Source organism: Zingiber officinale, chromosome 9A (genome assembly GCF_018446385.1).
Source record: "Zingiber officinale cultivar Zhangliang chromosome 9A, Zo_v1.1, whole genome shotgun sequence".
NCBI classification, from domain to species: domain Eukaryota; kingdom Viridiplantae; phylum Streptophyta; class Magnoliopsida; order Zingiberales; family Zingiberaceae; genus Zingiber; species Zingiber officinale.
Genome location: NC_056002.1, coordinates 227,556 through 243,907, shown reverse-complemented (window position 1 = coordinate 243,907; position 16,352 = coordinate 227,556). Strand labels below are relative to the sequence as shown.

General features: G+C 48.3%; 1 protein-coding gene across 1 annotated transcript; it reads right to left on the bottom strand.

Annotated features, from left to right (window-relative positions):
• Positions 1–305: 305 nt before the first annotated feature.
• Positions 306–1,278, bottom strand: LOC122020623 (ethylene-responsive transcription factor 5-like). Its single transcript, XM_042578626.1, has one exon. The coding sequence runs from the start codon at positions 1,204–1,206 to the stop codon at positions 457–459; it is 750 nt and encodes a 249-aa protein (XP_042434560.1). The 5' UTR covers positions 1,207–1,278; the 3' UTR covers positions 306–456.
• Between the last annotated feature and the right edge of the window lie 15,074 nt (positions 1,279–16,352).

Genomic DNA, 16,352 nt, shown 5'->3' with positions numbered 1-16,352 from the left:
AAAATTAGTTAAATTTAAATGGATAAAAATTAAAAAGACTTTTTTAAAAAAATTATAGAAGGAGCATCTTATTTGATTTTTTATCAAAAAGATATCCACACTATTATTCAACCATGCATAAATACACAACTGCTCTTTAGTATTATTTAATTTTGTTATCTCTTGTTTAATTTTTGAATTGTTCGAATTTAAACTATAAAATTATATTTTTTTTATAAACAGCGAGTTCATTGACTAATCTATGTTGGCTTAAACATTCAAGTTGATTGAGTCAATTTGAACATTAAATTTAACCAATTGAACAGTTTGTCTGGAACTCATTCAATTCGATTGCGATTAGCTTGATGTAGCCACATGGGCGTTGAACAAGACAAATAAACACATTCAAGTCGCTTATTTATTACAAATAATTTATTTTTTGTTGTCGACGGTTAATTGAATTTGATTTTTCAACTCTCAGCAGTTCACTAGCAATTGGGCGAAGAACCGCGGCGAAATCGGCGACGGCGGCGGCACGCCGAACAACCCGCCCGTGCTCTCCTCCTCCACATCCCACACGCTGCTCCAGCTCGAAGGCGACAAGGGTCGGACGAGGAGGAGGTCGTCGACCGCCTCCGCATGCGCCGATCGCTCCTTCTTCACCTTCCTCGATTCCTCCGTCTCCGTCGATATTTTCCTTTTCCCCCCCGACGCCGGAGACGGAGGCGTCGTGGGAGGGAGGGGATCCGCCGATTGTCCGGCGGAGCAGCCGATCTCGTTGGGGAAGTTGAGGATGGCCTTGCGGCCGCGCATCTGGAAGGCGGCGCGGTCGTAGGCTCGGGCGGCGTCCACGGCGGCGTCGAAGGTCCCCAGCCAAACGCGAGAGCCACGGCGACTAGGGTCGCGGATCTCCGCAGCGAACTTGCCCCACGGGCGCAGGCGGACGCCGCGGTACCGCCGCCCGGAGGGAGCGCGATCCTCCTCCGCATAGGAAGCCCGGTCGATGTTTCGGGAGGAGGGTGTGGCGACGCTGAGGGAGGACCACGGATCTGAGGTCGAAAGCGTCGGATCGGGAGCGGCGAAGCTGATCATGGGGGCGGCCGGCGAGGGGAAGCTGAAGGATGCAGTGTCAAAGGAAGGCGCCTGAGGGAGGTCGGCGAGGAGGTGCTCGCGGATGAGATCGAGCACCGCATCGCCGCCGGAGCTCCCGCCGAGAAGTGAGTGCATACTAAAATCGGTAAAGTGCAGATCAAGACGAAACGGAAAAGGCACGAACTCAACGCAGAGAAGACACCTTTATGCGGGGGGGGGGGGGGGGGGGGGGGGTTTAAAGGAATAAAATGATTTTTTAAAAATAAAAATGGTATGGGAAATTAGTGGGACCGGATCTTCGTCGCGACTTAGCTCACTCACTATGGAGAACAGAATACGAAGGGGAATCGGTCGTGCAATTGTGGACTTAGCTCACTTTGCAGAATAGGAAGCGGTCTTCGAACCGTGATGTGGTCCACGAAATGGAACCGGGTTCAACTAATTATTTGGGTCAATCGAGATCTAGAGGAGCAATATGATAAATGCTATGCACCAGGAGCAATTGCTTCATCTGTACGGAGTGAATAGGAAAAAATATAATTTTTTAATTAAAAAATTATCATCTTTGTTTATGTTAGGATGAAAATGGAAAACAAATTTAATGTGTTCCCATCGGAGGATCTCTTCAACTTGATGACGAACACGGCATTCACATCGATAAAGATAAAGAGACGAAATTAATAAGCAAAGCAGACACTAGACAGGTGCTCGATGTACGTGGTCCTTTCATGTCACTCTCGCAGCTCTTACCCTAAATGGATAAGATCTTTCTTTTTTTAATATATATTTGAAAATAAAAATAAATAAATAAATAAATATGCAAGACGATGAATGACGAAGGTAGATATGAAGATGGAGAAGTAAAATAACATTTGATGAAAGAAGATTCGACGACAAAATCTAGCTGTGCCAATTTAGATTGAAGCGTACACACTGACCAGTAGTCAAACCCCACTTCGAAAGATCGCAGCGGGTCAGCTCCATTAAGGATGTGCCATCGGACGATTGAAATTCAGCCGACATGGCACTTATTTTGCCCTCTAAGAATCTGTCTGAACCAAGTAAAGAATGGAAGTGACATAGAGAGCCGTGCACGTGCGATCGTGAGTGAATACTTCTTTAGTTTGTAAATTTTGACACGAATTTAGTGTGGCTTTTATTCATCCAATAAATTATCGGTATAATATTATTTTATTTCATATCAAATATTTTCTCTATTTTTTTTAGTCTTTAATATAATAATAACGTAAACTTTTGAATGAAATATAACACGTATAACATCAAAAGTAGACGGCTGCTAATTTGTTTTGTTAGAGTTAAAAAATAAAAGTAATATAAAATTAAGGATTTTGGTCAAAGTCGGAAATTTTGACTCGACCACATCTTGATCGTTTCCGATTAGTTTGACACATGAAGACATTGCCACATTGGAGTTAGTGTTTGACTTCATCAGCTTAAACGTGTGGTTGCATCACAACCGTCGATTCGAACCATTAAAATTACTCGAATGAAAAGTTCTGTAAAATTGTGTTTCACATTCAAATGTCGGTGTAAGATATTGGCAAATTAGATGATCTTAGTTAAATTAATTAGAGTTGATTAAATAATTTCTTATTATTTTATTAAAAAAATTTCTTCTTTACTAATTAATTTTGATGAATTCTAAAATGAATTTACGTTAATATTCTTTTATTATTCACACTAAAAATAATTCCAAGATTTATTAGTAATTCCACAAGCGAAATAATCAGTGATCTAGAGTTCGAGACTCAGCTGCGGCATATTATTATGAATTTTTCTCATCATTAATTTTCTCTGGTTGTTTTCTAAAAAAAAATATAGTTTTCTTTAGTCCCACATCTTAGAATTAAGAAACTTCTATAAATATTTTAGGCCGACAATCTTAAAATATATATTTTTCTTAATTTTTTTTACTAAGATAAGAATAATATTAAATTAAATTAATTATTTTTCATAGGGAAGTCATAAGCGTGACAATTGAAAATCCAAATAATTCGAATTTTCAAAGACCCAAATAATTCAAATTTTCAAAAGTCATGTACTTTATCGATTCTACTTTAGTATTTTAATGCTAAAATACTTTAATTAATATAATTTCATTATAAATTGTCAATGTGATTTCAATGTATTATATTACGCACGCGACGCGTGTGCACGATCACTAGTATCGATAAAAATTCTGGAATAGTTCTTATCCACCTAAAATTGGGTCGTACAACTTTCCTCCCAACTCTGCCTTCAACAATGCGAGTTGCGGATAACCTTGCCGAGCACAGTTCTCCTGGACCATTTTTTATGGTCCAGGGGATGTGCCACTTGTAATTAATTAAACATGATGCATAAGTTCTAATACAATTATACTCATCCAGATCGTGTCTAAAAACTACATAGATAATACATTAGGCATGATGAAATGAAAATTGATTAGTAGAAGATTTTTTATTTTACCGACAAGCTTTCTTTCAATCCTGTGTGATCCTGTCCGAAGGCTGAATCAATGGACGCTGGGCACGGAGTGCTCTTCGACTACTGAAGTGGCTCTGAAACTGCTAGAACGAAGCTCCGGCAAACCTGCACAGAAGTCGAGCCGGGAAGGGGGTTCCCGGCGGCGACCCCCCGACGCTCAAATCAGGTAAGCAACGATGAAAAAGGTGGCTCCCAAAGTCTCAGAATGCGTACCTCCAGTGAAATCTGAGGCTCTTTATATAGAGTTGTGAAGGGTTAGGGCATGCAAACCGAGGTGCATATGTGTCCTCTGTCCTTTCCTCGGTATGCGGTTGTCAGAATGCTCACCTGACCCATACCGCTACAGTCAAAGCATGTCTTCGTTGGGACAGCAGAATCCCCTGTCACAAGATTTGGGGCATGGCCTACAAGTGAAACATACATGCTGTCAGAAAAAGACCTCCCTTGTCCTTTTCCCCTTTACTACAGATCTAGCGTCCGGGCGGACATCTCCCTCAACATCCGGCCGGACATATGCGGTGGTTTACTTAGGGAGATTCTCCATCACATGCTTTATGGAGACTATTAGCAGTGTTACCTTATGGCTTTGGCCGAGAGTGGGGTCCGTTCGGCCCACGACCTTTTCCCCTGAGCGTCGGAACCCTGCTTTCGACAGGGCGCCTTTAACCATCAGCCGTATATCGTCCGGTCGGCAAGCCGATCGGACCCATCCCTCTCCGGGCGGACGACTACCACCATGGCTTCCACGTGGCGTTGACTTCCCATGGCGGGGTCCCCTTTCTTACTACCGGATCACTTGCCTCCCCTTCAAGTCTAGTCGAAGGAGGCGAATAGCTCGACTGACTGGACTAAGAATCCGTCCGAGCGGTTCCTCCGTGCTTGTATCATCCGCTCGGCCAACCGTAGAGGTAACCTAAGCGAATCAACAATGGTCTTCGCCGGATCTCCTCGTATTCTGCGCCAATCTTCGACATCAAGGTTGAGCACGCTTTCATTAAATGCTCCGAATGATTGAATGCCACGTGGAGCACTGTCATCGGTGTACGGCGGCGGTAGCATGATATTTTGACGTGATCGAAGCAATTCGAAATGGACGGCTAGATGCATGCTTTGATTCCCGTGACCTGGATCCGACGGTTGAGGACGCCCGACCTTCACCCTATAAATTCTTCGTTTCCTTCTTCCCCTCACTCGCCTCCGCGACTTCTGCTACTGCCCTCTGCGCTTTGGAGCTCCGGCGATCTTGTTTCTGCCCTCTGACGCTCTCCGGCGCCTTTCCTTAATCCCTCTCCCCGCAGTAAGGTTTTATATCCTTCGTCCCTCTTTTCCGGTGTCTCATTCGCATTTCTTTCCCTAGCTCCAATTTTTGCAACTTCTTCTCTTCGTCGGTTGTTTTCCTCTAGCCTTTCCGCTCCTTTTTTTATTTCTTCCGTCCGGACCATGGCCAGTTCCTCTCATCCCGAAGAACAATCCCTAGGCCCATGGTACACTACCATGCGGTCCCGATTCGAACAACGGGATTTCGATATTTTGACAGACAATTTCGAAATCCCTGAGGATTTCGAAGTTCGCCTCGCTGGTCCCTCCGCTCGGCCAAACAGACCGCCGCGCGACGCTTTCTGTGTCTTTCATGACCAATTTACCGCTGGTCTACGGTTTCCTGTACATCCCTTCATAGTAGATGTCTGTAATTATTTTGGTGTGCCGCTCGGCAGCTTAGTACCCAATACCTTCCGTCTCCTCTGTGGCGTTATTGTTTTGTTTAAGATTCACAACATCCCCCTCCGACCGGAGGTCTTCTTTTATTTCTACTACCCTAAGCAAGCCGAGCCGGGCACCTTTATGTTCCAAGCTCGACCCGGCTTGGTCTTCTTCAACAAACTACTCACCTCCAATAAATATTGGAAGGACTATTATTTCTACATCCGCATGCCCCATCAGCCGAACTTCCCGACCCAGTGACAGGTCAGTCTGCCTCCTCCTCCCGAGTTGAAGAAATTCAAGACCCGACCGGATTATCTTCATGCCGCAAATGTACTAGTCGGTTTGCGACTTGACATCAACAAACTTCTTCACGAGAGAGTGATGTACATTTTCGGGCTGAGTCCTATACGGACCCCACTTCCGACCGGCTTCGGTAATAATTTTGCTTGGGCATTTGCTTTAATTGCTAACTGATTTCTTCTCCTTTCCATGCAGCTAACACCGTCATGGACTCGGTGATGGCCGGCGTTCTGAAGAGAAAGGCAGCGGCGTTGGAGGCCGCTGCGGCTAAGGAAATGGAAGCGTTGGGTATTCAGCCGGTCGGTTCTCACGAAGGAGAGAGCAGCACCCAGGCTGAATCGGCCGCTCAGGCCTCTCAACAGCAGGGGTCCGCTCGGGAGGAGGAACAGCCCCTGCAAAAGAGGCGCCGGGTGGAGACTCCGCTGCGCTCGGCTACCTCAGCGGTCCAACCCTCCGACCGGGCCGCCGAGACAGCTAGAGGCAAAGCGCCCATGGCAGAAACCCTTTCGTCCGACCGGACTCCTTCTGACTGGGATGAGCTGACTGCTCCGGTTGAGGCCACTCCGGTCAACACTCTCCCCCCTGCTCGCCATTCAGTCCAACGCTCGACCATCCATTCGCGGTTTTCCGCGCCGGCTTCTGATCCTGGTCGAGCGATCCCTGGTCACGGCCGCACAATACAGGTCACTCTACATCTCCCTACTGAAGAGTTGCTACCAGAAGCCGATCGACCAACCGTGCCCGAGCACACCATTACTTTGAAAGGGCCCCTAGCCGAGATGTGGGCCGACGCTCGGGCGCGAGTTGCAATGATCCCCCTCCGGAACTTAGCCAACAGCCACATGCGGGAGGCTACGGGGGTAAGTTCGTTGTTTCGCTTGTAATTTTTCCGCTCGGCTTTTAACAACTGCGCCTTCTTGCTTCAGAGATGGGTGGAAGAGATAGCGGTTTCCAGCCGCCTGGCTATGGCGGACGAGGAGATAAGGCAACTGCGGGCGGCAGGCGGTCCGAGCGGCTCTCAAGGCCCCTCGTACGCCGAGTTACAAAAGGAGCTGAAGAAAACTCAAACTCTGCTGGCGGCCGAGCAGAAGAAAACAGCTGATCAGGCCCACGCCCTGGCCGAGTCCGAGCGACAAGTCAAGTCGCTTGACACAAAAATAACTCTGGCCACCACTCGGAAGAATACTGCTATCTCCGACCTGGAGAAAAAGAATGTTGAGGCCAGAGGCCTGGAGTTGAAGATAAAGGAGCTGACGGAGCAGCTCGACCGGGAGAAGGTGGGCCGCTCGGCCGACACGGAGAAGATTGAGCGTCTGAATGAGGCCCTCACAAGCTCCCAGGCGGCCTTCAAAGAATATCAGGATGCTGAGCCGAGCCGAGTGGCCGCTCTTCGACAAAACCACATCCGATCGCCTGAATTCTCGGAGAAAATTTGCGAGCGGATGTACTCAGCTTTCGACTTGGCCATTACGGCCACCATGACCTATCTGAAGTCGAAGGGCCTTCTTCCGGAGTCCACCAATATTCCAGCCGACGATCAGGTGGAGCTCCTGAGCAATATTTCGAGGGACCTCTACGACTATATTGAGTAATTCTTGTAATTTGGTCGCTCGGCTGAATGTGAACCTTTTTGTACTTAGGCCACTCGGCCCAATGTTTTAATTTCAATGAAATGCTTTCCTTTCGTGCACTCTATCTTCTTGCACTTTGTCCCCTTGCTAATATGTGTGTTACCCGCTCGCCTATTATCCTACCTTCGGCATATGCCAAGCCCTTCCGATCGGACAACTATCATTCTGTGTTTCTATCAAGAGTCGCTCGCTATAAACCGACAAGAACCTTTGGGTCCTGAGCCGAGAGGAACGTAGAGTCGGTCGAACGATATTGGCGACGACCTTCTCAGACACTTGTAGTCGTCCGCTCGAATGATTTATAGACGCCGGCTCATCTATCGATCTTTAACGTCGGAGTTCGACGGTCTTCCGCTCGGATGATTTATAGACGCCGGCACGTCTCTACGGTTTAACGTCTGGGCTAGACGGTCTTCGGCGCGGATATTTATAGCCGGTCGGCGCGGCTCTACGGTTTAACGTCTGGGTTAGACGGTCTTCCGCTCGGAGGGTTTATAGACGCCGGCTCGTCTCTACGGTTTAACGTCTGGGCTAGACGGTCTTCGGCGCGGATATTTATATCCGGTCGGCGCGGCTCTACGGTTTAACGTCTGGGCTAGACGGTCTTCCGCTCGGAGGGTTTATAGACGCCAGCTCGTCTCTACGGTTTAACGTCTGGGCTAGACGGTCTTCGGCGCGGATATTTATAGCCGGTCGGCGCGGCTCTACGGTTTAACGTCTGGGCTAGACGGTCTTCGGTTTTTGTGTTGATGCTTGGGTATCGTACGCCCGGCCGAACGGCACGGGGTCTTCAGCATTGATTTGGATAATTTACCTCCATCCGAACGGTACGGGGCCTTCGATCCTCGAGCGCTCGGCTTGACCAATTTACCTCCGGCCGAACGGCGCGGGGCCTTCGTTCCTCGTTGACGATGCCTTATATTTGTTCTCTTGATTTTCATTTCTGCATTTCAAGTATTCAGTCGAAAAAAGTACACAAGATGATTTACATTGGCACACCTTTCACCCCGCCCGATAAGGCTAGAGGTGGTTCGCGCTCCACGGTCTATCTAGCTGTCGGCCGTCCTCATCCTCCAAATAATACGCGCCCGAGCGGAGCTTTTTGATGATTTTGAAGGGGCCTGCCCACGGAGCTTCAAGCTTGCCGACGTCGCCGACCGGCTTGACTTTCTCCAGACAAGATCGCCTACATGGAATGATCTGGGAATGACGCGCCAGTTGTAGTTTTGCTTCATCCGTTGACGGTACGCCATCAGCCGAACAGATGCCTTGGCCCGCTCCTCATCAACCAAATCCAGCTCCATGTTCCTCCGCTCGGCGTTGCCTCCATCGTAACATTGGACTCGGACGGACTCGACGTCGACTTCAACCGGGATGACCGCTTCGCCGCCGTACACTAGATGAAAAGGTGTGACGCCCGTTCCTTCCTTAGGAGTCGTTCGAATGGCCCATAAAACGCCCGACACTTCATCTGGCCAACTTCCTCCCAAGTGGTCGAGCCGAGCACGCAGAATACGGAGAATTTCCCGATTGGCTACTTCGGCTTGACCGTTGCTTTGGGGGTAAGCCACGGACGTGAAGTGTTGCTCGATGCCGTAGCTTTTGCACCAATATTCTAGCACCTTCCCTGTGAATTGCCGCCCATTGTCGGAAACCAATCGGCGAGGGATACCGAACCTACAGATGATGTGTTGCCAGATGAATTTTTTGACCATCTGTTCGGTGATCCTGGCTAGTGGCTCGGCCTCCACCCACTTGGAAAAATAATCGACCGCCACCAGCAAAAATTTCCTCTGCCCGGTCGCCATCGGAAATGGACCCACAATATCCATTCCCCATTGATCGAATGGACATGAAACGGTTGATGCCTTCATCTCCTCTGCCGGTAGGTGCGAGAAGTTGTGATACTTCTGGCACGAAAGACACGTAGATACTGTCCGAGCGGCGTCTATTTGTAAGGTCGGCCAAAAGTATCCAGCTAGCAGGATCTTCTTAGCTAGTGATCGTCTGCCCGGATGCCCTCCGCACGATCCTTGATGTACTTCTTGGAGAATGTAAGCTGAGTCTTCCGAGCTCACGCATTTCAACAGCGGACGAGAGAAAGCCTTTTTGTAAAGTTGATCGCCGATGAGTGTAAACCGACCGGCTCTTCTTCTCAGCAACTGGGCTTCATTCCGGTCGGCTGATGTAGTTCCCGAGCGGAGGAACTCCATGATGGGTGCCCTCCAATCGCTTGGAAATGTGAGGCTTTCCATTCGGTCGACGTGCGCCACCAGCAGTACTTTTTTAATTGGTTGCTGAATGGCGACCGGCGTTATAGAACTTGCTAGTTTGGCTAACTCATCGGCTGCCTGGTTCTCCGTTCGGGGAATGTTCTGAATAAGAACCTCTCGAAAAGTAGCTTTAAGTTTTTCGAAGGCCTCAGCGTAGAGTTTAAGCCGAACGCTGTTGATTTCAAAGGTGCCAGAAAGTTGCTGAGCGGCCAACTGTGAATCCGAATAGAGTGTCACCCGACCGGCTCCCACATGCCGTGCTGCCTGCAATCCGGCTATGAGGGCCTCATACTCTGCTTCATTGTTGGTAGCTTTGTAATCCAGCAGGACGGATAAGTGCATCTTTTCTTCTTGGGGTGAGAACAGCAATATTCCAATTCCACTTCCGAGCCGAGTGGAAGACCCATCCACATATATTCTCCACATAGCTTCCGGCTCTGGCCTCTACACTTCCGTCACAAAATCAGCCAAGGATTGCACTTTGATCGCCGAGCGGGGCTGGTATTGGATGTCAAATTCACTCAGTTCTGTCGTCCACTTGATGAGCCGTCCGGACGCTTCTGGATTCAACAATACTTTTCCTAGTGGACTATTCGTCCGGATAATGATGGTGTGAGCCAAGAAATATGGTCGGAGGCGGCGAGCGGCTAGAACCAAAGCAAAGGCCAACTTCTCGAGCCCAGTGTAACGAGATTCGGCATCTTTTAAGATGTGGCTCAGAAAATACACCGGCTGTTCCTCGCCGCTGGACCTTACAAGTGCCGAGCCTACAGCATGCTCGGTTGAAGACAGATAAATATAAAGTGACTCACCCCCGATCGGCTTAGCTAGTATAGGCAGAGAATTAAGATATGTCTTCAATTCTTCGAATGCTCGGTCGCATTCCTCGTCCCAGTGAAATTTAGTTGCCTTGCGCAAAATTTTGAAGAAAGGGAGGCTCCGGTCGGCAGTTTTGGAGATGAATCGGGACAATGCGATTATCCGACCGGTCAAACGCTACACTTCCCTTGTATTTCTTGTAGGCGGCATGTCTTGTAGAGCTTTCACCTTGCTGGGATTAGCTTCAATTCCTCGCTCGGTCACTATATACCCCAAGAAACGCCCTCCTTTTTCTCCGAACAGGCACTTCTGGGGATTTAGCTTGACTCCATATTTGCGTAGCGTTCGGAAGGTTTCTTCCAAGTCCTTGAAGAGATCGACCGCTCGGGCGGTTTTGATAAGAATGTCGTCCACATAAACTTCCAGATTCCGCCCGATCTGCTCTCTGAACACTTTGTTCATCAAGCGTTGATAGGTGGCCCCGGCATCCTTCAATCCGAACGGCATCACATTGTAGCAATATGTGCCGTCGGCCGTTACGAAGCTTACTTTTTCTTGATCTTCACGGGCGAGCGACACTTGATGATAGCCTTGGTAGGCGTCGAGCATACAAATTAATTCGCAGCCGGCCGTAGAGTCCACCAGCTGATCTATCCGGGGCAGAGGATAAAAGTCCTTGGGGCATGCTTTGTTCAAGTCCCGAAAATCTATGCAGACTCTCCACTTGCCGCCCGGCTTGGAGACTAATACTACGTTAGCCAACCAACTCGGAAACTGTACTTCTCGTATATGGCCGGCCTCCAGAAGCTTCTCGACCTCCGCCCGGATGATGGAGTTCTGCTCGGTACTGAAATCTCTTTTTCTCTGCTTTATTGGCCGAGCGTCCGGTCGGACATGCAACTCATGCTGCGCTATGCTTGGCGAAATTCCGGGCAATTCATGTGTCGACCAGACGAATACATCATGATTTCGTCGGAGGCATTGGATCAGCCCCTCCTTCTGCTTCTCCTCCAGATCAGAGGCAACAAAAGTCGTGGCCTCCGATCGGGTCGGATGAATCTGCACTTCCTCTTTTTCTTCATAAATTAAAGAGGGTGGCTTTTCAGTGATGGCATTTACCTCGATTCGAGGCGCCTTCCGAGCGGAGTTGGATTCTGCTCAGACCATCTGGATGTAGCATCGCCGAGCCGCTAACTGATCTCCCCGTACTTCTCCCACCTTGTCTTTGACGGGGAACTTCATCTTCTGGTGGTAGGTTGAGACGACCGCTCGGAATTCACCGAGCGCCGGTCGTCCCAAAATGACGTTGTAGGACGAGGGAGAGTCGACCACCACGAAATTTATTGTCCTGGTCCTCCTGAGCGGCTCTTCTCCCAGCGAGGTAGCCAGCCGGATCTGTCCGACCGGCTGAACTTCGTTTCCCGTAAACCCGTAGAGCGGGGTTGTCATGGGAAGCAGCTCGGCTCGATTAATTTGCAGCTGGTCAAACGCCTTCTTGAATATGATGTTGACCGAACTCCCTGTGTCAACAAATATGCGGTAAATAGTGTAATTTGCTATTACCGCTTTAACGAGAAGAGCGTCGTCGTGGGGCACTTCAACTCCTTCTAAGTCCCCGGGCCCGAAAGTGATTTCCGGTCCACTTGCCCGCTCTTGGCTGCAACCGACTGCGTGGATCTGGAGCTGTCGGACGCCCGCCTTTCTGGCTCGGTTGGAGTCTCCTCCGGTCGGCCCACCAGCAATAACGTTGATCTCGCCCCGGGAAGTATTGCTCCTGTTTTCCTCTTCCCGAGTGGACGGTCGGGACCGTTCTCTGGACGCCCGGCGATTCTCCTGTCTTGGAGATCGGTGCCGATCGGGCGTCTGTTGATGTCGCCTCTCGGCGGGGGTCCGGTCGGCTTCATGGGTCCTTTGTCTCCTGTCGATGGGAGGAGACCGTCGTCCGGCATTCCTGGGAACGGGATTAGCCACGAAGGGAAGATTTCGACAATCCCTCGTGTTGTGCGTATCCGTCCGGTGGAAGGAGCACAACATAGGGGTCCATCTCTTCTTTGGCTTGGGCCGAGCGGCAGCCACCTCTTGTACGTGTGATCTAGCATGGGGGGATCGGATTGCTTCAGCCCTCGGTCCTCTGGGCGGCTGATGAGCGGCGTGCTGTTTCCGCTCGGCCTGAATAGGTGCCCGCTCGGTTGGAGTTTCCTTTTTCCGGGCGGCTTGCGCTTCTTCCACGTTTATGTATTCGTTGGCCCGATGTAGCATGTGATCATAATCTCGGGGCGGCTTTCGGATGAGCGATCGGAAGAAGTCCCCATCCACTAGGCCTTGTGTGAAGGCATTCATCATGGTCTTTGATGTGGCCGTTGGAATATCCATCGCCACTTGGTTGAATCGCTGGATGTAAGCACGAAGCGATTCTCTTGGCTCTTGCTTGATGGCGAACAAGCTGACACTTGTCTTCTGATAACGCCGACTGCTAGCGAAGTGGTGGAGGAAGGCCGTTCGGTAGTCCTTGAAGCTTGTGATGGATCCGTCCGGCAGCCTCCGAAACCACCGTTGAGCCGATCCCGAGAGAGTGGTAAGAAAGACTAGGCACTTTACTTCATCTGTGTATTGATGGAGCGTAGCTGTGTTATCAAACTTACCAGATGATCATCCGGGTCTGTTGTTCCATTGTACTCGCCGATCGTTGGAGGCACGTAGTGCTTGGGCAGAGGGTCTCATAGAATAGCCTCCGAAAATTGGCGATTGATCCGCTCGGGGGATGCATCCGCTCGGGGGGCTTTCCCCTTTTTGTCATCTCGCTTAGGCATTTCGTCTGAAGAAGATCCTCTATCTTTTCGAGCTGGTACGGCTTCAGGGGTGTGAAATAAGGCCCGATGGAATGCAGGGGTGGCTTGAGGTGCTTCCGCTCGGCCACCCGACGCAGATGTTGCTTGCTGCTCCGGCCGCTCGGCAGATGCTTTCTGTTTTTGCTCCACAAGTTTGGCGGCCCTTATCTCGACCAGAGCATCGAGTTCTTCCGTCGAAAGCGTCACCGTGTGTTGTAGTCTAGCCTCATCCATTGTTTCCGGTCGGATGCAGGAGCGTTCCCACAGACGGCGCCAAATTGATCCTGTCCGAAGGCTGAATCAATGGACGCTGGGCACGGAGTGCTCTTCGACTACTGAAGTGGCTCTGAAACTGCTAGAATGAAGCTCCGGCAAACCTGCACAGAAGTCGAGCCGGGAAGGGGGTTCCCGGCGGCGACCCTCCGACGCTCAAATCAGGTAAGCAACGATGAAAAAGGTGGCTCCCAAAGTCTCAGAATGCGTACCTCCAGCGAAGTCTGAGGCTCTTTATATAGAGTTGTGAAGGGTTAGGGCATGCATACCGAGGTGCATATGTATCCTCTGTCCTTTCCTCGGTATGCGGTTGTCAGAAAGCTCACCTGACCCATACCGCTACAGTCAAAGCATGTCTTCGATGTGACAGCAGAATCCCCTGTCACAAGATTTGGGGCATGACCTACAAGTGAAACATACCTGCTGTCAGAAAAAGACCTCCCTTGTCCTTTTCCCCTTTACTACAGATCTAGCGTCCGGGCGGACAGCTCCCTCAACATCCGGCCGGACATATGCGGTGGTTTACTTAGGGAGATTCTCCATCACATGCTTTATGGAGACTATTAGCAGTGTTACCTTATGGCTTTGGCCGAGCGTGGGGTCCGTTCGGCCCACGACCTTTTCCCCTGAGCGTCGGAACCCTGCTTTCGACAGGGCGCTTTTAACCATCAGCCGTATATCGTCCGGTCGGCAAGCCGATCGGACCCATCCCTCTCCGGGCGGACGACTACCACCATGGCTTCCACGTGGCGTTGACTTCCCATGGCGGGGTCCCCTTTCTTACTACCGGATCACTGTGCATGTGAAGATGAGTCCACAAAATGTCAGCGTCTAGAAACCAAATGGGGAAACTCTGGTGAAAGCTCTCCAACGTTAACGTCAGTACTAGTCTGAACAAGTGAATAAATAATAATAGAGTATTCTGTAGATATTCAGAGAACGTACCTTCTCTACGGAAAGGACTCTCCCTTTATATATCACCTCAGATAACTTCCTCAATCATACGGTGGCACAGTGTGTTAGAATTTGTAAGGTAAAGGAAAGTGTACATCCAAGGAAATGAGTCATAATTATCCGAGGAATCTTTCCTTTATCCACATGTATACTTTTTTTTTGTCACTTATAACTTCTATTATTTTTGGAGTTGTTGAAGGAATATATTGTTATAAATAGTCGGCTAATGGGAGATACAATGATCTCTGAAGAAATTTCCAAAAAAATATTCTTTGACACATGTTTGTTATTCTTACATGTCGTTAAGATTCTAAAAATATCTTAAATTTTAAAATAAAATTTAATTTAATCTAAAAACCCCATTAAAACTTAAATTTAGGTTTATCCAAGTCAACCTAATATCTACTTGAAAATCTCTAACCCGAAAATCCTCCAATCCGAATTCAAAAAATTTCAATCTAAACTTGGTTTTTTTTTTTGACACCAGGTTGGGTCGGGTTTATTTTTGACACCTATACGCCCAATGCATCTTTAGTTTTTTTTTTGTGTGTGTGTGTGTGTTTAGCTCATTTTGTAAATTAGATTTTACCTTTAGAATTTAGAGGTTGGGTTATAGTGATATATATATATACTGCTCACAAATAGATCTAACCACAGTTCGGATCCTTAGTTCGAGGATTTATGAGGAGCTAACCCTTAATCTTAACCGTTCAAGATGGTTATGCTTTATGGTTTGAAATTGCTAATTCACAGTTCGTGCATGATTTATCACAGTTTATCATGATTCAAAATTATTTTTATATTTTAAAAAAATAAAATTTTTTAAATTAATTAATAAATTTCTCTTAATTAATTAATAATTGATAAATTATTATTATTTAATCTATTACACACCTTTTTATATGAAAACAAAAACTTAGTTATTAAAAGACTAACTAACAATTATAGATTTTAATATGATATAGATAGGATATTTTGCCTTTCACCTAAGAGATCTAGGTTCATATATTTATAATAGCAGTTTTTTTTAACAAATTTATATATATAAAAAATATCATATATATTAAAATTGAAAAAAAGTTATCATATATGATCCGGCAGTAAGGACAGGGGACCCCCTTTGAGGGGATTCAACGCCACGTGGAGGTCAAAAGTCAAATGGCCGATCAGAGAAGAGTAGGGTCAATCGGCCGAACGGGTCTAAGCGGAATCAAAGACAACCTGACTAGGAGTTGGGTTTCAGACGCTCATGGTGAATAGAGTCGCTGGGCCGAGCATCCCTCCGCTCGGCCGAGGCATAAAGCAGCAGTGCTATGAAGAAAGTCTCAGCCGAGCACGCGACTGGGCATCTTCCCGGTCGGACTGATAAGGACGTCCGGTCGGAAGAGATGCGCCGGCCGAGCGGCTGGACGCTCGGCGCAGGAATAGAAGTGACAAAGGGACAAGGGAAACATCGGAGAACATCTTCTGACAATAGGCATATCCTACGATTATGCCATACGCAGACCCTTATAACAGAAGGTTCTGCCGTCCCATCAAAGAGGTGCTCGGATTGTAGCAGTATGGTGTCAATCAAGCTCCTTTGACAAGCCCTTACCACGATATGGTAAGAGGACACGTATTCACCTCGGTATGTGTGCATAAGCCTCTTCACCACTCTATATAAGAGCCCCAGACTTCACCGGAGGTACGCATTCTCTGATATTCGAAGCCACTTTACAGTTTCCTCTTGACTGACTTGAGCGTCGGAGGGTCGTCGTCGGGAACCCCTTCCTGGCCCGACTTCCTTACAGGTTCGTCGGAGATCCATACGGTCGGTCGTAGATCCACGTCTTCAGTCCGGAGAACGTCACATACCCAGCGTCCATTGATTCAGCGTTCGGACAGGATCAATATATATTAAAATTTAAAAATAAATAAAAAAAATACGGTTCTAGTTATTTTACCTATGGTTCAGGTCGGGTCCGCCCGTGGACAGATCTACTCACACATGAAAAGCGAGCACCAAGTGT

What these genes read in the sequence shown, in the direction of transcription:
- LOC122020623 (XM_042578626.1), bottom strand. Translation starts at nt 1,206, where the DNA reads ATGCACTCACTTCTCGGCGGGAGCTCCGGCGGCGATGCGGTGCTCGAT.